Raw genomic sequence first — 22,624 nt, forward strand, 5'->3', positions numbered from 1 at the left:
AGTTACCGTTCGTTATTTAAAATTTCATTTCCGGTTACCAGCCTCCAAAATGGAGGCTTCAGGACCCAGGTTGCCAAAATTGAGGGATTTACTTAGAAGACAGAGAGAAGACTCTTTTTCTGAGGTTACGATTTGACTTTAGCATGTTGTTTCTTGTTCTCAGCTTTTTATTTAAATGCATTTTTTCTTAGTTTTTGCAGTTGATAATCGAATCTCATTAACATCTATTAGATCTAGACCTGTCAACATCAACATGAAGTTTCAGTTGTGAAAAATATCATCTTAAAATGTCGTATTAGAAACATTTTTGTATGTTTTTTTTCCAATTTCCATGAATTGCACGTGAGAAAGAAAGAATAGATAAATAGATACCAGGCGAGGCTACCAGCCTTATATTGCCCCTTTAGCAGCCTTTCAACAGTTCAACCACAGGCGTCTGAAGTTCTGACAGTAAGCTGAGATATAATACCATATACTCTACTATAAAATATAGTAGATACTCTTATTTTTTATATGGTATTATATCTCACTTTATTGTCAGAACTTCAGACGCCTATGGTTCAACATACATGCACGTATAGTGTATGTGACATTTTGGACTGTCGACTGGTTAGAGATCTCAATCGAATTCGTCTCCATCAATAGTAATAATCAAATGTAATGAAAGAAGAGATACAAAGACCATTTACTCCAACATTGCTTATAATTACCCGGCTGATTGGGAACTGGCCATGGGGTGGCACCGGATCCAGACTAAATGATTGTGTACATGCATATGTTGTGTCAGTCTGGTCCTTTCACATGTCAGCTAATGTCAGGGCTCCGTCTTATATGCTACTTGTCCCTGGAACTTCATAATTTGTACTTGGGGCATGAGTTCACTTAGGTGAGAATTATAGCATTTATCAAAAGTAGGTCACTCTGACCTACCAAAAGAAAAATAGCTATAGGTCATGCACTGACATACATTTTAACCTTTGGCCTTCATCCAATGGGAGACTGTACATGTTATTCATTTCAATGCATTTAAGAAGGATCAAACATATGGAACCTCTGGCTTATATTTAATTACTAGCTATAGTCTTATGCTGAACTGATTAAATTGATTAAGGAGGCACTATATATTTTTACAAATTGTTCTCCAATATTCAACTGAATTATCTCCCTTGAGTCATACCCAAGAATGTATACCTCATGCAAGGATATTATATATGGATGTTAATATAACCCCTAAAACTCCTGATTGGAGGTATGGTTGCAATTGTCCAGTGGTAGAATGCAATGCTATATGACCAATGAGTCACTTAGGTCGAGTCCTGGCAAGGGCGCTGTACATGGTGTGTTCTCCATTTGCCCACTTTTTTTAGAACAAAGAAAAGTATATACATAGGAGAACAATGGAAAACCAATTATAGTCAGTTCTATAATAATTTTACCTGTGTTTACCTGTATGATTTACCTGTGCTAAAAAGTAGGCAAAAAGAGAGGTATATTTATGTACCTGAGAAGTGGGGAAAATAACACTAAGTTATAGGTTTTTTTTTTATTTTATCATCTATTCGTGAATTTCATCATACACACATCATATTTACATACATTTAAGGATTGAATAATGTTATGTTGAGGTGTATGGTGGTATAAACCTCAATAGGTCTTGAGACAAATTTTATGAACTGCCAAGCAGTTCATAATAAATTTGTCTCAAGACCTATTGAGGTTTATACCCCCCATACACCTCAACATAACTTTATTCAATCCTTATATTTATATTTGTTTGATATTTTGTACGATATTTTGTCTTTGACAAATAGGCACTTGTGCAAGTCTACCACGGAACTTACCGAAATGTACGTCATCACTCTTCGTCTACATTTGGTTAATACTTTCAGGATTTCTTTCGTGAACAAACTTAATAGCGAATTAAAACAAATATTTGTTTTAAAGGAATTTATTTCATATAAATATGATCACTTTTGAAAAGGAATTTAAAAAAATATAGTCTAAGCTCAACAAATGTATTCCTACGCCGGACTTGATATAGTTCATTGAAAAATGACTCGAGTTAACTGTGGTAGGTTCATTGAGTCTGAATTGAGTGGAAATATAAATATCTATATATAAGAAAGAACACACATTAGATAGTTAACATATCCACAAACATTATACATAAGCACAGTGGTAATACATTATAATATATATACTAAAAACATTTTTCATACATTTTATATTACATTTTTCAGTTAAAAAGGACATTATATTCACACATATATATAATATTAGATACATAACATATTTACAAACATATATAGCACATTATACATTAAGCACTAGTAATACATTAGCAGTAACATATTGCATTTTTTCATTACACTTGCATAATATAATACAATTTACGTAACATTTCAGAAAAAAGATATATCTCTCTATCTTTATATACATGTATCTGTACATACATGTATATCAAGTACATAGAGTCAAAATCTACTCCAGGTGCAGAAGGTGTGAAGCTGCATCAGCATACTTCATCAGGCTCAATGTGTTGTTCTCCAGGCGTGCCTTCAGTTGCGTCAGTCGGCGGTCGATGTTTCTGTACTTCTTGCATCTTGGTCTGGTTGGTCCTCCTGCGTCCTTCTGTATCCTGTCGATCTCGTTGCTCGCCTGAATCTCCTGGAACACTGATGATTGTGTATATGTTGGGGTGGGAATTACGGACTTTCTTCTTCAGCTTCCCGTGCCAAGCTTCCAGGTTGTTGGTGGTCCGGTGTCCTTCTGTTGCGTAGTGGTTCCAGGTCTGTCGGTCTCCTTCCATCCACTGGGATACAACATAGTCGGTGAAGGGTAGGGTGTCCACGGGTAGGTCAGCATCCTCCAGCTCCTCTAGCGCATTAAACCAGACGTCCTCCACTTAATCATCAGCAGCAGCTTGGATCATAATTGACCAATGGTCAACAACATAATAGAGACCTCTAATTATCAGCAGCAGCTTGGATCATAATTGACCAATGGTCACCTATAATCCTCCACCCTCCCCCCATAGTAATTAATTAACATCAGCTTGGATAACGACCGGAATTCTCTTTACATAAACATAGATAGTAGATAGGTCAACGAAATTTAAATGCTGACATACATTTGAATTGTACAACATCAAATGAAAATACATCTTATTACTTTTAATATTAAACATTAATAGCTTTTAAACATTTTTTTTTTTCATATAAAGTACTGTATATTCAAATATCAATACTTATAAACAGGTACATTGCGCATCATAAATAACAACAAAATAATAATACTGTAATCAATGTGTATTTTTTCCTATATAAAGTACTGCATAAAATTATACATGTAGCTACTTATATCTTATAGTTCCTTATAGGTATGAGCCATGTAGCACAGGTAACACAGGTGAAAATCACAGGTAAATCACAGGTAAAAACAAGGTGAACTACTCTGAAATAGACTATAATCCCTATCACAACATTTTCCCCATATTGTGATTTTAAAAAGTGGGCAAATGGAGATACAGCCCTGTACATGTGTTGTATCATTGAACAAAATACTTTAATTACTCCATTGTGTTCCACTTTAATTACTCTATTGTGTTCCAGTCAACTCAGCTATAAATTAGTATGTGGTAGGGCAGTGCAAGAAATGCCAATTGAAGTTAAGCTATAATCACAGAAATTTAATTGCAGCTGTATGCTCGCCAGGCAGTTGTGCTAATTATATATAAAGGCCCAATAACTACAGATAATAATTTATGAACTGCTTTGAGTTGGCTGTGTTGCTGTGATAAAGTGGTATATAAAACTCCAATTATCATTGATATATATAATTATCAAAGCTGAAGGAAGTTGGAACTTATATGTAGATCTGGATTCCTGGCAGTACATGTACAGTGTAGTGTACATGATAAGATCTAGAGATCAAATTTAAATAAACGTACAAACCACACCAGACTGCTCCTTTTAATGTATCCATGTATATATATTCATGTAGACTCAGATTCAGACACAAAGACATAAAGGATATGCTTTGTGATCACGGCTTATAATTCTTTTTGCAGAGTATGTGTGAAACCCCGGACATAGAATATACTTACGATGATGCGGATTCATATCGTGCTGAAATGGCAGGTAATTCTAAATATATAACATCTTATATTAATTAGCATATATATATAATTCACATAACAGGTGCCCAAAGAATTACTTGAGGTAAAGATAATTTTTAAGACTGCATGGTCATAAATGATATTTGATTTCAAAAGTAAATAGTGAAAATTTACCCCCCCCCCCCCCCCAAAAAAAAAAAACCCCAAAAAAACAAGGCAAGGGGGCTCATTTTAGGATAAGTACTGTAACTTATTTTGTTAACGTGACAAGAATTCAATACAAATCCTAGTAAATTGTACAATGTACATACTCATATTATAAGAATAACTCTTTTTGTTTTTTATATGAACACAATGTATTTAAATTTCAGTTAAGGTTATGTTTTGGAGTAATACATTTTCTGTTTTAGAATTGTATAGTTACACAGAGGAATCCGAGTTTGAAGAGACAAAAATGGCATTTGAACATGGATTTGCCCTGAAAGGTTTGTTGTTACTTTATTGAATGTATGTATGTTATATATGATGATCTAGAACTGGTATTCATATTCCAGGAATTCTAGACACACATAACAAATTTCAAGTTATATACATGTATCTATAATTAGATACTATAAAGAAGGAGAATATATATATATATGTGTTTATATAAGTTAACTGCCAGGAATATTGTTATGAAATTTAAGTTGAACAAGTGTAGTACTAATACTGCTCCAGAAATAAATATACTAGGGCCACTAACTACTGAAAATTCGTGAAATATTGCTACCTTTTCATATTAGTGGGGATCCAGAGGACAGTTGGATGGATGAGCACTAGGTTTGGTCACTTTGACCTATAATTTCCCAAACTTTTGATTTCAGCCCTACTTTGTTCCATTTTCCACTAATTAGATGGATATGATATTGTCCCTTAGTCATCAAATCATATCATGTCTAGACTTTGAAACTGAAAAAAGAGGTCAAAGTGATGAATTTTCAGCATCTAGAGTCTAGATGCTGAAAATTCATCACTTTGACCTCTTTTTTCAGTTTCAAAGAATTTGGTTTCACTTTCCATGAAGCTTCATTTCTTTCCAAGTGGGAGCAGGAACAATGTCTATGCTCTACAAACATTTTGTAGTATTTATTTAGTCCATATAATTCATTGTTCATCTCAATGTTCATAATTGAATCACCCTTAAAACAAAATAGCAAAATAGACATTTTCCATAATTATCTTTTTATTGCATGGCTATGTTAAACTTTTTCGATTGATTTTGCTCCACAGGACATGACAAGTGGATAACAGCATCTCCAGAGATACAGAGGAAGCACATCGTGTATTTACAGAATGAGTTAGAAATGGCCGACCGTGACCGTCGGTTTAATGCTCTGATGGCTTTACTCTACCTCCTACAAGGTTTGTGTATTATTTTCTATTCTTATTCTTTTATCAATTTAAAAAGAAAATTAAGAATCTATTACCAAATGTAAGTCAGCTAAAGTGTTATAATTCTGATATTATGAAGAGAGTTAAAAAGATATATCTGTAATTGTGCTATAATATTTAGATATATTTATATATCGTCGATGTGGCTCAGCGGTATAAGCTGTGGGTATTTCTGGCTTGGCGATTGGTGCCGTATACGTAGATCATGAGTTCGAGGCCGGGTCAGAGCACGAGTCATAAAGTCTTCCTTCGTCAATTGTGTTACTAAGTTATATATCAAATATTTAGCACAATGTATCATATACACTATGTGTTGGTGATTTGAAGATAAAGATTTGAATTTCCTGTGGTAGTTGTAATCGATGAATATTTTTTTTATAAATACAGTATATATATTTGTACTGTTTTGTAGGAGTACACGGAGAGTGTGAGGCTGAGGACCAACAGCGTGATTGGGTGATGACTAATGTCCACATGTTGTATGAACAGGGTCTGTTTATCTCATTTGCTGAAGTCTTGTCTATGGAAATCGAGTAAGTTCCCAATCATAACAATGGACTTGAAACTTAATCTGTTACCAAAATAATGATTTACATGCACAAGTAGTTAGTTTTGGAAATATTTTTTTATTTATTTGTTTGTTTGTAGATTCTAGACAGAAATACATTTGGTCTTTGTGTTTGTAGTGTCCCTGCAGGCGCGGATCCAGGAATTTTGAAAAAGGGGGGGGGGTCCAGTAATTTAGTGTTAATGCGAGCGCCATAGGCGCGAGCCAAATTTTTTTTGGCGAGGGGTCTGGGGGCCAAAATTTCGGAAAATGAAATGATTATAGCAAATTTTGCAATCTTTTGGGGATAAATTTTCCTCATCCGAAAAAAAAAAGGGGGGTGGGGGTCCTGGGAGTCAGGACCCCCCCCCCCCCCCCTGGATCCGCTAGTGCCCTGTATGTCAAAATGAATAATTTCATTGATGTTTGTTGACCTGGGTAACACAACCTAACATTAATCCTTAGGCAGCCTACAGCTTACAACTCTTATGAAATTTTCACATTTTTATTTTGCTATTTAAAGGAACACTGTCGCTGCATCTAATGCCCTACGTAAACCTGCTGTCTCTGTGGCGGACAGTAAAGATTTAAGGTAAGAAATTTTCATTAAATGTTTCTATTATATATAAGATACCGAATTAACATGAACAATTTTCTTTAAAAATCATCAGATTACGAGTTTAGTCATTTCTTAACAAGTTCACATTTTACCATTAGGAATGCATGTGAGAAAAATTTGAAAAAAATCTGATATTGTTTGCAGGTTTTTGCTTCATAAAAAATGATATAAAAAAATGTCTCTCAAGACCCTTTGACTCATTTTATGTCAAGAGTAAGATCATATTCAAATGTTTAAAAGAAATTTCCCCAAAAAAAACTTTAATAGGAAAATCTATCTCAACCCAGGATCATACATGTATTAATTTTAGATCAATTCTGATTTCGTAGTAAAAAAGAACAGGAGCTTATAATGCAGAATCAGTTTTTCAGTATAAAGATAAATGATTTTTTTTTACAGAATGTTGCTAAACGCTTTATACACAATGGTAGAGACTATGCGACTGCCACCAGAAACTATGTCAGAGGAACAGAAAAGGAACCAGGAACTCTTCAAGGAAGACTTAGGTTTGTAAACTGGTATTACCAAATAAGGGAATTTTTCATTTGAGTATGAAAATAAAAATTTTCCCATGAAAAGTTGTGGAAACTTGTTATAATTTAATAAAACATTGTTTTTATCCCCCTCTCAACAAAGTTGGCAGGGAATATACAAATGGGTTCTATCTGTCCATCCAGATTTGCTTTCAACACAATATCTTTTGAAAGAATGATAAGATTTTGATGCCACTTGCTTGGTAGACTTATTACCTAAATCCCCGCTCAAGTTTTATTATCGTTTTATTTGGCTCATATTTTATGAGGCTGCTGTGATCAGATTGGCTGATTGCTTTCCACACAATATCTTTTGAAGAAATGATCAGATTTTGATGAAACTTGCTTGGTAGACTCATCACCAAAGTCTCTAGCTCAAGTTTGATTATCACAACATGTAATGGTTCTAAATACTATGTCATGTGTTTCATGTTTTTATACATGTTGCCCGCTTTAATTTTATGTAATACAATGTTTGCATAGGTGGGGGATCTTGACGGCTATGTCCTTATATGTAAATGAAGTTTGTATTTTTTATAAGATTTATGAATCAAGAATATTTCAACTTAAAAGGCTTCCATTGATTGTCAGTCTTGTCAAATGAGAGACTTACAATATTTGACCTACTGAATCATTATGTTGAATCGTGAGTGTTCTAAGGAAGATAACTCTGTCAAATCATTTGTATTTTCTGTCCAAACAGTGACGCCATGCGTTGGAGATGACATACTAGCAATCACACTATTTGGAATGGTGACCAAGTTTTGTAGTGGAAATGCTCCACACTTCCCCATGAAGAAAGCTCTACTTCTGCTATGGAAAGTTGCCTTGGTATGTCAGTGAATGTTTTCATTAAACAAGTGAAGCAGAATGTTTAAATTTGCTTGGATTTTCCGTATCATTTCTAACGTCTATTCCTCATATGGCCCTGGCTGTTGTGAGGTCGTTAAACCCAGAAAAACTAACAAATACCAGTAGTAAATATTTTCGACTAAACATTTAGGTAAAAAAAAAAAAAATTTGTTTGGTTCTCAGGCCCTTCCTCATCTGCAAATAAAAATAAAATCTCCCTCATTGTTCTTTGGGAGAAGAATCTGTTGAATAATGCATCACCAATAATCTTTCTCCTGTAATATCCATAATATTTAACCATAGAATTAGAGCACATGTTCATTAATGTGAAACAAAGACAAATAGCCATGTCATTGTTTTCTACATTTTGGAAGCAGTTTATATGAAAATGGATAATGATTGGTTTGAAAAATAATGGAAAAAAAAATTTCTCGTCTGTTTTTTTCACCAATAAAATGACAAAAGAAAAATAACCTCCTCTCTTATCTCTCTTTAGAAAAATTGGCCAGAGAACCAAGTAATTACATGTAATTTTATTTGCTGATTTGGTTTTACTCAGACTGAAAAGTGAATATTATTTCCAGTTTAATTAAATATGCATAGTTAATATTCATAATGCATTTCAAATTCCTGTTTAGGTCTCTTTGGGAGGTCTGCGAGCTTTACAAGACAAGAAAAATATTGTGCGTGTAGAGAATGGCTTACCAGAGCTCCCGGAGGATACGTACGAGGTATGCAAAAACATGCGTGCGTCCTCTCCTCCAGCCTCCGCAACTGACCTCATCGAACAGCAGATGCCACGGAAATATGGTGTAAGAGGCAAGAGGGTAAGCCAAAATCTATGCTGAACTTATAGATGTTAACAACATATCTCGACTTCACCAATTTTTATCAATTTTAAGAAGTGTAATACCACTCAACATTGATTAGTGATTCATTAAATTGAAGTCAATTTTTCACTCGTCTATAACAATTGTAATATTAAAGGTTGAATGTTAGAATTATATTTTCTCCATAAGTCTGAATATTTTTGAAATATGAATTCTAAAATTGTATCTAAAGGGCAACCTTTTGACGTTAAGGTGATATTAGCCCAAAATGCAACATTTGAAGAATTTCATCTAGGATGATCATTGCAGTGGTTATAATGTTGAATACATGTATTATCATTATGCTAGACAAAAAAGACAACTAATTTTCTGTGCATTACTCTAAAAGATGGATTTCATCTGTAGGGTAATTGTAAAGATTATTCACAGACATACGCTAGTTTTAAAGCTGTGATACATTATACAGTTAACGTTGTAGTTATGAAATGTCTTTGAATGTTGCGTGTGTTTGTGCCTGTTGATTACTTTATGTGTTAGCGTCTGCATCAATCTACATGAATGTTATGTCTAACCCATATTGTAACCTTAGCAACCATGTGGAATATGTTTGAGTGACCTTCACCTTGGCTTTGACCTTGGTTATTGGTGATGTGGAGGAATGAGGATGGCAGTAATACACCCCTGCATCTCACAATGGACCAGTCCTGCTATTGATGTGGTCTAGGCTATTGTGGCACGTAGGGGGTCACAGCTTGCACATTTAGAAAAATCTGTTACACATTAAATCAAATTTGTAGTAATAAAATATGAGCACTGTAATGTTTCTGTATATCTCAAAGGAACAAATAGAGTACAGTGCATTTTAACAAATTATTTGATTTTGTCACAGATTCATATAATTTTTCTGTTCTATTTTGTTATTTTGCTGATTTAAGAAGGCAATCAATGTTTTTTTTTTAATTATATTTTTGGCTTATGTAGTAGCAGATTTAGTGTAGATTAGTGCAAGCTACTAATGTACCAAAGCACATTTAAAAACAATCACATGTATACAATTGCTTTTATAAAAACTTGTCACACATTTATTGACAATTACAAGTCATATTTAAGATAAGAGAATTTTCAAAATTTAATGCAGGTACTGCAGATTTATTAAAAAAAGACAAAATGAAAATTAATAATGCAGTGTTTTTCCTCTGTATTTTAGGAAAATCCAATTGACCAAATTTGGAAAATTTTACATGTAAATTATGATAAAAAATTTCATGCTAATTAATAATTGTATCATTGAGTGTCATGCCTACCAGTTTTATAATGCAGTGTAAATTCTAGCTTTACATCATGAAACACACCAATTTTGACACGTTACTGTCCTCTTATCCGTTTTGTGTAATATTTGCCATTATATTTTATTTTTCTGTGTTTTTCAAAAGTTCTAATCTATGGACACAATAAGGAATTTTTAATATCTTTTGGGGGAAAATATTGCTTAAATGCATTGGGGAAAAGGGTTGTTTTACGCACCAAGATATATAGGCTGGAAAAAGTGTAAAAACATGTATAACCATTCAAAGGCACTTAGTTGGATGAGAAATAAATGAATCTTGAATCTTGTAGTGGAAATTGGTCAAGATTTGGAAAGACAGTAGAAAAAAATCATTTTTTAAAATTTTTAGTTAATGGTTAAAACTACATGTATTTAGATGAGGTTTATGATTTAGTGGAGAAAATAGAGAAGAGGCCTTCAATTGTTGACTAAAAGAATTTAGGTCGGACGATTAAGCTGTGTCAGAAGGTATCATCATTCAATTTCTTAATTTTATATACAGTGTATAACAATTTTTTTTTTTAAGTCAGAATCACATATTTATCATGGTAACTACCAACTCTTCAGATTGACATTAAAATTGAAAAATAAGAAAGCACAGTGGTTGAAGCACATATCAGAAGTATTCAGAAAGGCCATGAACAGTATGGAAATAACAAAATTTAGGTGTTACGATTCAGATGTAAACATGTACCTACTAACTTCAAATACTTAACATTACAAATACTTACTAACAAAATATCAAAACAGTGTACCCTCCAGTGTGTGTCTACAAAGCTGATATATATACACCGAGATATCAGATGCATGATGAATGTTTTTGACGGGTGCATGTTGTTAAAGCTGGTGATGTGTTCATATATATATATATGTAAGTATATATGAATATTATTTATGTATCAGTGTTTTTCCTGGCCATTTAGGAAATTGTCACCTTGTGAAAAATATGAATTCTTTGTGTAGGAAAAGTGAAATTAAGGGCGAAATGGGAAACAATAATTTGGTAGATTTTATGTCCTCACATTTGATAACTTTATTGGGAAAAATAAGCAGCATTATATGGCACAATTGAGATTGGGGTCTAAATTAGAATCCAAATATATAGACAGGAAAAACACTGTATTTATGTTCTCCATAACATGGAGGTGTGCTTCAGGTTTGTTACTGTGGAGAATCTCTACCAGCGTATCTGCTAGTAATCACAGTTCTCAAAAAAAAACAAAAAAACAAAAAAAAAAAGTTTTCAAAAAAAAGAGGAGGGGATCATATGCTTTTTTAACAAAATTGAAGGCAATTTGATAACTGTAAAATGTTCTTATTTCAAAAATTCCTGATACTGGGTTTATTTGACTTGAAAAAAATACAGATTGGCTTTATTTTTTAGTGATTACTTGTAAACATGCCTTTGGTACGACTCTATCTAACACGAACTGCTGGCCTAGGCCTAACATGCTTGCTTTCTAACCTTTCTTTTGGCGCCATCTTTCCTCTAATCTACACTACAACGATTGGTCCTCCCTGGTGTTTCACTTGACCATTGGTTGCTTGGCCTTGTACAATAAAGAGTTTGATCAAACAGAGCAGCCTCCCGGATGAACCTTTTGACAACGGTGCAGAAGATGAGCTGGATATGAACAGGGGCAGTGACGACGAGCTTCCTCCTACACCACCACGACCTGCGACCCCTATACAGCCACATCAAAAGTCATTACCGTGGAAACCTAAAGTCAGGTATGTGGCTTGTTTGATTTGTTGGGCTTTTGGCTCAAGATGGACTTTGTGAATTGAAGTGTATTGGGTCTGATTCTGTATGCTGATGATGTTCAGGTGACCAACATTTTACTACATTAATAAAAAAGCTTGGAATAATTTTTAAAGAAGGATTTATAGGAAATTTGATAATTCAAGAAATTATTTAAAAAAAAAAGGACATTTCAGCATTTATGAGAATGAAAAAAAATGGTTTCAGGGAATTTACTCAAAATTATCTGTTCTAAGTTTTCTTGAAAAATTGAACTGCACGTACAAATGTACATTTTTTTCAGACAAAAAGATCTGGAGTTATTTTTAGACCACACCAGGATTAAGTTTGTAGGTTTCCAGGTCCAGAAAGATCAGGCCTCATTAGCCGGTCTACCTCAGCCTATCCATGAGGGTGTCAAAGTCCTTAAGCAGGTGAGGTTTCTTTTGGAACCCTAAATCATAGTGGAGAAGGTAGGGTTTTTCCTTCATCAACTTAGTTACTGGTTTACTGCCTACATGACTTGTCTATTGCTAGGTCATAACTAGTCAATTTGCCCATTTGCATTTAAACCAAACAGTCATCAAATTTCAAATTAAGATATATTTTGAGATATTGCATCGATGCATCACAGGTAGGTGACTGTGACCTATATTTCTGGTCTAGTGACTTCAGTTAGGTTTAGTGTTATGGTTCCTAGTCATCATTGCCTACAGATTTATTTCTGTCAGTCGTAGGTTACACTATGTTGTACATGTATACACATGACTGATCAAAACATGTGTGAATACTGATAGGGTAAAATTAAGTTAAAAATAAAAAGTAGCATGACTCAAAATCAAATTTAAATAGAGGTGCTGTATACAATGTAGTTAATTTCTTCAAAAAAAAAGAAGAAGAAAAACTGAACGGAAGATACTTCTTTGAATTGTGTAACATCGTATATCAAACAATGAAGTATTTGAAGAAATCCATATTTTGTACTAGGATTAGCATTTTGATTGTTTTAAGTTAAGTTAAGATATTATTGTATGCAGCTTAAAACTTTGGATCCAGTGGAGAGTTTCTGTTAATTTCCCCCTCCTATCTGTTTCAGCATTTGTACATTTCACTGACAGAGCTGCAAATCAAACGTGAAGAGGAAATAGCAAAGAACCCTCTGTCACAGGTACGATATCCCCCCTCCCCAGTCCCATGTATAATAAAACCCCTCTGTCACAGGTATGATATCCCCCCTCCCCAGTCCTGTGTATAATAAAAACCCTCTGTCACAGGTATGATATCCCCCCTCCCCAGTCCCATGTATAATAAAACCCCTCCTTCACAGGTATGATATCCCCCTCCCCAGTCCCATGTATAATAAAAACCCTCTGTCACAGGTATGATATCCCCCTCCCCAGTCCTGTGTATAATAAAAACCCTCTGTCACAGGTATGATAACCCACTCCCCTGTCCCATGTATAATAAAAACACTCCGTCCCTCCCTAGATATTTATTGTATCACCCTTTCATAGAGAACACCATTTTTGTTGCCCAATAATTGTCCAAGCTAGTCATTGAATTTCCTAAATTGCTATTTCTCACTTACATTTAAAAGGTTTAAACTTTACATGAATCATTGAAAATGTAAACGACTTAGATTTTGTGAATACATGAAACATTGATGGTGCAACATTGTAAATAATTGAGAGGTTCGTTAAGCATGCGTAATGACGTAATTACAGCCCGAGAAAGAAGTGCCCAACTCCCCGGTGGAGATCTTGTTCCAGGCCATGTTACCAAACCTCCCACAGTATATGGTACAGTATCCTGTTTCATTCTTCTGTTAGTGACATGATTTGTAGAAAAAGTTTTTTGTTCATATTCTAAATGATGGGAAAGATAGTGATTAACAATATTTATGCTATCAAAAAATCTTTTGACTCAATATATTGGAGGTGGGGCTATTGCTGGACAATTAAGTATGTTGAAATTTCAAGCTGTAAAATTTTTCAATTTGCAGTATACATATTTAGATCTAAGAGATGAAACTTTTCAATAAATAAAAGATTATTTTACGTTGCAGACAATCATTGTCATATACATACTATGCAATTTCAGATAGCTTTATTGAAGATATTGCTGGCAGCAGCACCCACGTCTAAGACAAAAACCGACTCCATCAACATTTTATCAGATGTCCTGCCCGAAGAAATGCCGTGAGTATTTGTCCCAACCTTCGATTATGTTTATATGTTAAAATTTGCATTTTGGCATCAAGTCTCTCTTTAAATCACTTGGTCTGCTGAGTAACAATTTATCAACTTCCATTTGTATGATGAATTTGTATATACTCAGACACTAAGATGATGGATTAATGTTGGTGATGAGGACATCTGTATTAGTGAAGTCTGTGTTTGTAAACAATACCCTAACAGTATAGTTTTATGACAATACTAAGGTAAATCATCAGATGGCCAGGTGGCATAGTGGTAACACACTTACCTTTCACCTAGCCGGCCGGGGTTCGATTCCGATTGGATATGAAAAGGTATGGGGTCACCTGCCCAACCACGTGGGTTTTCCCCAGATACTCTGTTTTCCTCCCACAGTGAGTCCCATTGCGAACTTCCATCCAGGCCAGCAAGAGTGATTAATATAAGTTAATAGAACTTGTTTTGCAGTTGTCATAAAATGAATAAAGTTAATTTTAATTACCGGGTCACTGTTAGTAATAGCATAAGGCTGAAAACTGAAATTGGTTTTGTCCCAAAAGCGAACACCTGAACTAACAAAATTTGACTTGTCCAAGCACTAATGTTCTAACTGTGGTTGTGTTGAATTACTAACAGTATTTACTCGCTCTATTTCAGGACCACTGTTTTACAGTCGATGAAGTTAGGGATCGACGTAAACCGACACAAGGAGGTCATTGTAAAGTCCATATCTGGCCTTCTATTGCTGCTTCTTAAAAACTTCAAACTAAATCACATCTACCAGGTAACTATAGAAGGAAGACCACAAATAGTCTTGAAATGATGAAAGAAAGCTGTAAAAAAACATGTAGCTGTGTACATATATAAGTGTAGAGTATATATTTTGGACTGATAAAATTTTAGGGAAAAAAAAATAAAATACATTTTTTTCTGACATCTTTCATTGATAATTCAATATAGATGTATTAAAAAAAAAAAAGAAATAAAAATGTAGTTGTATTAAAGAATAATTTGTGATGATGTATAATGTTTCTCAGAATTTTCATGTCATTAAATTTTTGTACGGTATGTATTCTTCCTTGTGTGTTTCAGTTTGAATTCCTCAGTCAACACTTGGTGTTTGCCAACTGTATACCTCTAGTGCTGAAGTTCTTTAACCAGAACATCATGTCATACATTGGCGCTAAAAACAGGTAATGTTGCTGGGTTCCCAAATACTTTTTACGTGTCCATCAATTTTTGTGTGGCACATTATGGAATACTGACTACATGTATGTCCATCCTTCCTGTTCATCCGCCCATCATGTCAGCAATTGGTTTAAGTTTTTGTTCTGTAGTTTAATAAGATAATGTGTTTTTGTCCCAAAGGATGTTCTTGTGGGGTCAAACAGTGATGGTATGGATTCAGTTTGTAAAAATAATTGATATTTTTTTCAATTTTAGATATATTTGATTAAACTTTTGAATAAGGTCACACATGTGTATTACACATCAGTTTGCATTGTTAATGTTATATCTTGTGGAACATTAACCCTATTACTTGTTCATACTTCAGTATTCCTGTGTTAGATTTCCCACACTGTGTTGTTATATCGTGTGGAACATTAACCCTATTACTTGTTTATACTTCAGTATTCCTGTGTTAGATTTCCAACATGCTGTGTTGTTATATCGTGTGGAACATTAACCCTATTACTTGTTTATACTTCAGTATTCCTGTGTTAGATTTCCCACGCTGTGTTGTTATATCGTGTAGAACATTAACCCTATTACTTGTTTATACTTCAGTATTCCTGTGTTAGATTTCCCACGCTGTGTTGTTATATCGTGTAGAACATTAACCCTATTACTTGTTTATACTTCAGTATTCCTGTGTTAGATTTCCCACGCTGTGTTGTTGGAGATCCTGTAGAACTTACTGCCGAGGCTCTGGTAAGTGTGGTATACCTAATCAAGTGTCCCTTATAAGTCCCCTCTGGTGAAACTGGGGAGACAATAGGTTTTGTCTCCATCTGTCATGCATGTAAGTGCATATGTACATAATGGCAAAGTTGGTCAGCGCTCTAGCAGCTTCATTCCTTGAGGGATTTGATCAAACTTCTCACGGTGATAAAGAACCATAATGTCTGAGACTAGTTCAAGTTTCAGGATTTACGGGTCAAGGTCAAGGTCACTTACTATTTTTAGTGAGGGACATGTAGGGGACAAGTATTGCTTTAGTATATTTTTTATATAAAAAAGCAAAGGCTGGACATGAGACGCAACTATCCTTTTCAATTTATTATCATCTCTCTACCCGGATATCCTCGCACAATATCTTGGAAATAATTTTAGAGATTTTGTTTTCATAAAACTTACTTTGAATAGAAATATCTGTTAAATATTTTACAGAATAAAAAACAAAAAAAGACCAAAGGTTCCTAAGTAAACTGCAGATGTTATTCCATCTTTAAATCATTGAATATGTATTTTTCAGTTTAATAGAATGCATAAACATTACATTACAACTTTTAAGCGGTTTTGGGACATAATGAATCATTCATTGATGGCCCACGGTTGATTGCACTACACTACGCTACACTTATCACCCGATAATAATGGTATGTATGTAGGTATTTAAAAGTTTACAGATATTTACTAATTATCATGTTGTCTTTGGTTTCAGGAAAATGGTGATGATCAGCCATTCTGTTGGAGAAATCTGTTCTCTTGTATCAATCTCCTACGAATACTCAACAAACTTACGAAGTGGAAACATTCAAGGACAATGGTAAGTACGTGGGTGATGAGAACATCAAATTTCATGGTAAAGACAACTAGATCACACCCTATACATTTCTATGTAACTCTGTAAAAAATCTGTTAATTACGGGATAAAAGCTATGTAAATTGGAAACCAATTTATTGAAAAGGAAATAATGTTGCAGATCTTCTTTGATTTTAAAGAAATAGTCTACAAGTCTGCAGAACTCTATAGAGTATGTTGAAATGTCGGTGTCACTGAAAGTCTTCAAGGAGCATCCCATAAGCTGTGTATGACTTTAATTTTCAGATGCTAGTAGTGTTCAAATCTGCCCCTATCCTAAAGCGAGCTCTCAAGGTCAAACATGCCATGATGCAGCTGTACATTTTAAAGCTCCTCAAGATGCAGACTAAATATCTGGGCCGACAGTGGAGGAAGAGCAACATGAAAACCATGTCAGCGATCTACCAGAAAGTACGCCACCGACTGAATGATGACTGGGCCTACGGCAATGGTAATTGTCAGATTTATTCTTTATTTCTTTGCAAGAGTCGTCTGAAATGGTTATAGATTATTGGTATATATTTGTAAAGAGTGATATTACATTCAAAATCTCTGGTAAAAAATAATATTCTCATCCCCGATAAAAAATAATATTCTCCTTTGGCCCATCATCTTCTTTACTGATTTCAAAAAGTGAAGTCAGGTTTGAAGGTCAGAATCAGTCACTGTTAGAAAAACCAGAAAAATGTCATAGTGTTTTCTTTTTAAAAGTTCTTGCTGTTTTTGCAATTCAATATGTCCACCTTTGAACTTTAATCTTGGCACCTTAAATGCTTTCATCTGTAAAACATCTTCAGATTGTTCTAGTTCATCTAGTAGGTAACTTTCTGTCGGTGCCTCATTTTATTGGCCACCAGTAAATCTGTCTCTTTATCACTGTACTGTTGGTCAAACAGACGACACATCCATTTCTGTGGAATTCTTGTAATTAAGATATACTGCTAAGTATTATAAATTATGAATTATATTCAACTGATGTTTTTATTGTGTCATTATATATATAATTATGATGACATCGTTGTCCGCACAGAGGTTTCCATGCAATAACTTGAGTTCCCTTGTGTCAATCAAACTCAAACTTCATATAGATCTTCCTTGCCAAAAGTGCTTGCTTGGGATTGCTTTTCAGGTTCAAAAGGTTGTAGGTCAAGGTCATTGTCACTACAAATAGAATTTTTTTCCCATGTGATAACTCAAGTTCCCTTGGGCCGATCAATATCAAACTTTATGCAGATTTTCCTTACCAAAAGTAATTGCTTGGGATTGCATTTCAAGTATGAAGGGCAAAGGTCAAGGTCACTGTTACTAGAAATGTAAAGTATGTTTCCTTATGTCTTGTCCTCACCCAACTTTCTGCACAGGCAACTCGTCCACTTCCGTGTAATTCTTGTTCTAAAAAGATTATAGGTGGTAAAATATTTTATATAAATTTTTCAGACATGGATGCCCGTCCTTGGGATTTCCAAGCTGAGGAATGTGCATTGCGTGCATGTGTTGACCGCTTCAACAATCGGAGATACGGATGTGAACGGGACGGACCCAGACTTCAAACCTTTGGACACCTGTACTCTAAGTGTGCTGGGAGAATCAATAGAGCTGAGCTCAGAATTCAAACAGAACTACGAACGGTGGTTAGAGATGGAGGTATACTCCAATCAAATTGACTGGGACCAGATATTAATGCTATGATTACCATACAGAGAGAATTAATAAAACCTATTGTCATTGGCTGTGAAACTGTGTAAAAGGTATCTAAGTATGAAAAAAATATCTTGTTACCATAAATAATCTAGGTATTGTTCAATGTTTTACATGCAAACCTAGCTAAATATAGGACTTTGTGGAGTCAAGAATGCTACAATATGTCTTTTAATACCTGTAAGATCATAATCGCGTTATTTCTACAAACAATGTAGAAAAAGGAAAAAATGAATGTTTCCTTTCATCAGTGAAGTGCTGTTTTTAAACCTTTGGAAAGCTAATTCTCAAATATTTTATAAAAGGTTTACTGGGCTCTTGACATAGATCAGCAATATTTGAGAAACTTTTTAATTGCAAAACATAACAGAAATTATCTGCATGAATTCCCTAGTTATATCATTAATCATAGTGTATGTAATGTTGGTGTGAATGTGGGGTATGACTGATCAAATTTGGTGATGATTGAGCGAGAATGTGTGAGATGAAAGAGCTATTGTAAGAGTTATGAAATATCACTCTTCTGTATGTTGTTATATCAGAAACATCATAGTGCTGTGTTAAAACAGAAAATTGTCATTTCACTAAACCTTTCCTCGTCATTGTAAACATGTAATATGAATCTCATTTGATAATCCTCTTTTCCCATACACAATACAGCCACATACATGCTGTTCCTGCCACATTTTAGATTTCATGTTGTGTGTAAACCTCAACTTGCCTCAATATAATAAAAACAAACTTTAAAACCTGGAAAGTCTTGGATAACATGTCAATTAGTTGTTGTCTTATAAAGCAAGAAGAAGAAATATCTTGTCTATTCCAGTAAAAAACTGACATAAAGTTACAGTGACCTCATTTAACAACCACCGCAAAATTAAGACCACCCTGCAATTATGCACACTTTTTTCAGTCCCGTTATTTTTCTCTATATATCTTTGTATTGACTGCTTCAGTTATACAATTATCCCTAATATTCCGTATTGTGAGCACTTTTCGACAGTCCAAAAGTCGTTAATTGACCCCCTGATTCTGACCAGTAACCCTGTGATCAAACTTACCTGGTATGCAGCGAGCTGCAATGTCGAGCATTCGGTCATTTGAAATACAGGGTCCACACAGTTCTGGAAAGGCCTTAGCTAAGTTACTCTAGTGGCCTTGAAAAAACTATGAATTCACTTTAGGGAAAAGCATCTTAGTATATGGCCTTGAAATGTCCTTGGATATGCGATTCAGTGCTTCATATCTGTAATTAAATACTTTATTATGGGGGAGTGCTTTCAATCCAAATCGGAATAATGACTCTTTGTTTAAATCCTAGGTCTATTACTTCAAATCTGATAGTTCTATGGTGAAAGGCATTTTGTGTCACAAACTGAAAGTCGTCCAGGAAATGGATGAATCCGTGCTTAAGTCATGGATGCTAATTTTGAATCGTCACGCATTTTGAAAATTGTTATTATAAAATGTCTGATAAAAGTCTTTGAAAATTTTAATAAGGACCTTGAAAAGGCCTTTAATTTGGTTTGACTAGATCTGTATGTATCTGATATAGCATGGGACCACTAACAACAGAGCTGATACAAACTTAGTTCGGCTGTACTTAAAAGTCTGACTTAATACAACTACTGATCAATATGGAACAATGAAGTTTTCCCTCATTGAGGTATGTTTATGGGTCAAGTGTTGATTTGTTGTAAGTGTCCAGAATTTAAGTGCAGGAGATTTGACAAATCATTCAAGTTCATGAGCTTCAATGAAGTGTGTTTTATAGGAATACATGTATATCCTAATGGTAAAGAAAATAGAACCTGTCGTGTAGTCTTCCTGTATTATAACTGTGACATCATGTGTTTGTGATGGCTAAACTTATGACAATACTTGCAATGTAAAAGGAATTATGTATGAATAATTCATAAACTATAAATAACAAGGATTTATTTATTAAATTTATAATACATATAATTGTTGTTGTTTTTTTATTAGCTCACCTGGTCCGAAGGACCAAGGTGAGCTTATGCCATACCGTTGCGTCCGTCTTCCGTCCGCCCGTCGTCCGTCCGTCCGTCAACAATTGACTTCTTCTTCATAACCACTGATCAGAATTTGACCAAATTTTATCAGAAGCATCCCTATGGGGTGTGGACTCAAAATTGTACAAATGGTGGGGCTGACCCCCCAGGGGTCGGAGGGGCGGGGCCAAAAGGGGTCAATTTGGCTCTATTAATATAAATGACTTCTTCTCTGAAACCAAGCAAAGGATATCGCTCCTATTTGCCTGGTAGCATCACTATGGGGTGAGGATTCAAAATTGTACAAATGGTGGGGCTGACCCCCTGGGGGCTGAGGGGTGGGGCCAAAATGGGTCAATATACCTATATTGATATTAACGACTTCTTCTCTGAAACTAAGCAATGGATATCACTCATATTTGCCTGGTAGCATCACTATGGGGTGGGGATTCAAAATTGTACAAATGATGGGGCTGACCCCCTGGGGGCCTGAGGGGCGGGGCCAAAAGGGGTCAATTTGGCTCTATTAATATAAATGACTTCTTCTCTGAAACCAAGCAAAGGATATCGCTCCTATTTGCCTGGTAGCATCACTATGGGGTGAGGATTCAAAATTGTACAAATGGTGGGGCTGACCCCCTGGGGGCTGAGGGGTGGGGCCAAAATGGGTCAATATACCTATATTGATATTAACGACTTCTTCTCTGAAACTAAGCAATGGATATCACTCATATTTGCCTGGTAGCATCACTATGGGGTGGGGATTCAAAATTGTACAAATGATGGGGCTGACCCCCTGGGGGCCTGAGGGGCGGGGCCAAAATGGGTCAATATACCTATATTGATATTAAAGACTTCTTCTCTGAAACCAAGCAATGGATATCGCTCATATTTGCCTGGTAGCATCATTATGGGGTGGTGATTCAAAATTGTACAAATGATGGGGCTGACCCCCTGGGGGCCTGAGGGGCGGGGCCAAATGTGGTCAATTTGGCTATATTGATATAAACATCTTCTCTGAAACTGAGCAATGGATATTGCTCATATTTGCCTGGTACCATCATAATTGGGTGGGGATTCAAAATTGTACAAATAATTGGGCTGACCCCAAGGGGGCCTGAGGGGTGGGGCCAGGAGGGGTAAATTTGGCTAAATTGATATGAAAAACTTCTCTTCTGAAACCAAGCAATTGATATTGCTCATATTTGACTGTGAGCATCACTATGGGGTGGGGATTCAAAATTGTACAAATGGTGAGGCTGACCCCAAGGGGGCCTGAGTGGTGGGGCCAAGAAGGGTGGGGCCAAGAGGAGTCAATTTGGCTAAATTGATATGAACAACTTCTCTTCTGAAACCAAGCAATTGATATTGCTCATATTTGACTGTGAGCATCCCTTTGGGGTCGGGGTTCAAAATTGTACAAATAGTGGGGCCGACCTCCCTTGGGGCTGAGAGGTGGGGCCAAAAGGGGTCATTTTTGCAGATTTGACAAACAACTTTTTCTCTGAAACTAAGCAATGGATATCTCTAATATTTGACTGGTAGCATTCCCTTGGGTTAAGGATTCAAAATTGAACAAATGACAGGGCCAACCCCCTTGGGGCTGTGGGGCGGGGCCAAATGTGGTCAATTTGGTTAGTTTGATATAAACAACTTCTCTGAAACTAATCAATGGATATCACTCATATTTGTATGGTAGCATGGTCATGGGGTTGGGATTCAAAATTGTACAAATTTTAGGGTTGACCCCACCAGGGGGCTGAGGGGTGGGGCCAAAAGGGGTCAATTTGGCTAAATTGATATGAACAACTTCTTCTCTGAAACAGCCCATATTTGACTGGTAGCATTCTTTTGGGTAAGGATTCCAAATTTTATAAAGGAAGGAACTGACCTCCCGGGTGCAGAGGGCGGGGTCA

The 22,624-nt window shown here is 35.3% G+C and overlaps 1 protein-coding gene across 1 annotated transcript; it reads left to right on the top strand.

The window, feature by feature from the left end:
- The first annotated feature begins 34 nt into the window (after nucleotides 1-34).
- LOC117330610 (striatin-interacting protein 1-like) lies at nucleotides 35-20,661 on the top strand. The gene is given in 21 exon segments (XM_033889033.1): nucleotides 35-124; nucleotides 4,070-4,139; nucleotides 4,528-4,602; nucleotides 5,387-5,518; nucleotides 5,961-6,081; nucleotides 6,619-6,687; nucleotides 7,114-7,220; nucleotides 7,951-8,078; nucleotides 8,738-8,926; nucleotides 11,821-11,987; nucleotides 12,302-12,431; nucleotides 13,094-13,165; nucleotides 13,722-13,796; nucleotides 14,098-14,195; nucleotides 14,850-14,976; nucleotides 15,285-15,385; nucleotides 16,058-16,124; nucleotides 16,858-16,962; nucleotides 17,245-17,449; nucleotides 18,436-18,521; nucleotides 18,523-20,661. Coding segments are annotated over 21 exon segments (2,364 nt in total). The 5' UTR covers nucleotides 35-49; the 3' UTR covers nucleotides 18,688-20,661.
- The last annotated feature ends 1,963 nt before the right edge of the window (nucleotides 20,662-22,624 follow it).

Source organism: Pecten maximus, chromosome 7 (genome assembly GCF_902652985.1).
Source record: "Pecten maximus chromosome 7, xPecMax1.1, whole genome shotgun sequence".
NCBI classification, from domain to species: Eukaryota; Metazoa; Mollusca; class Bivalvia; order Pectinida; family Pectinidae; genus Pecten; species Pecten maximus.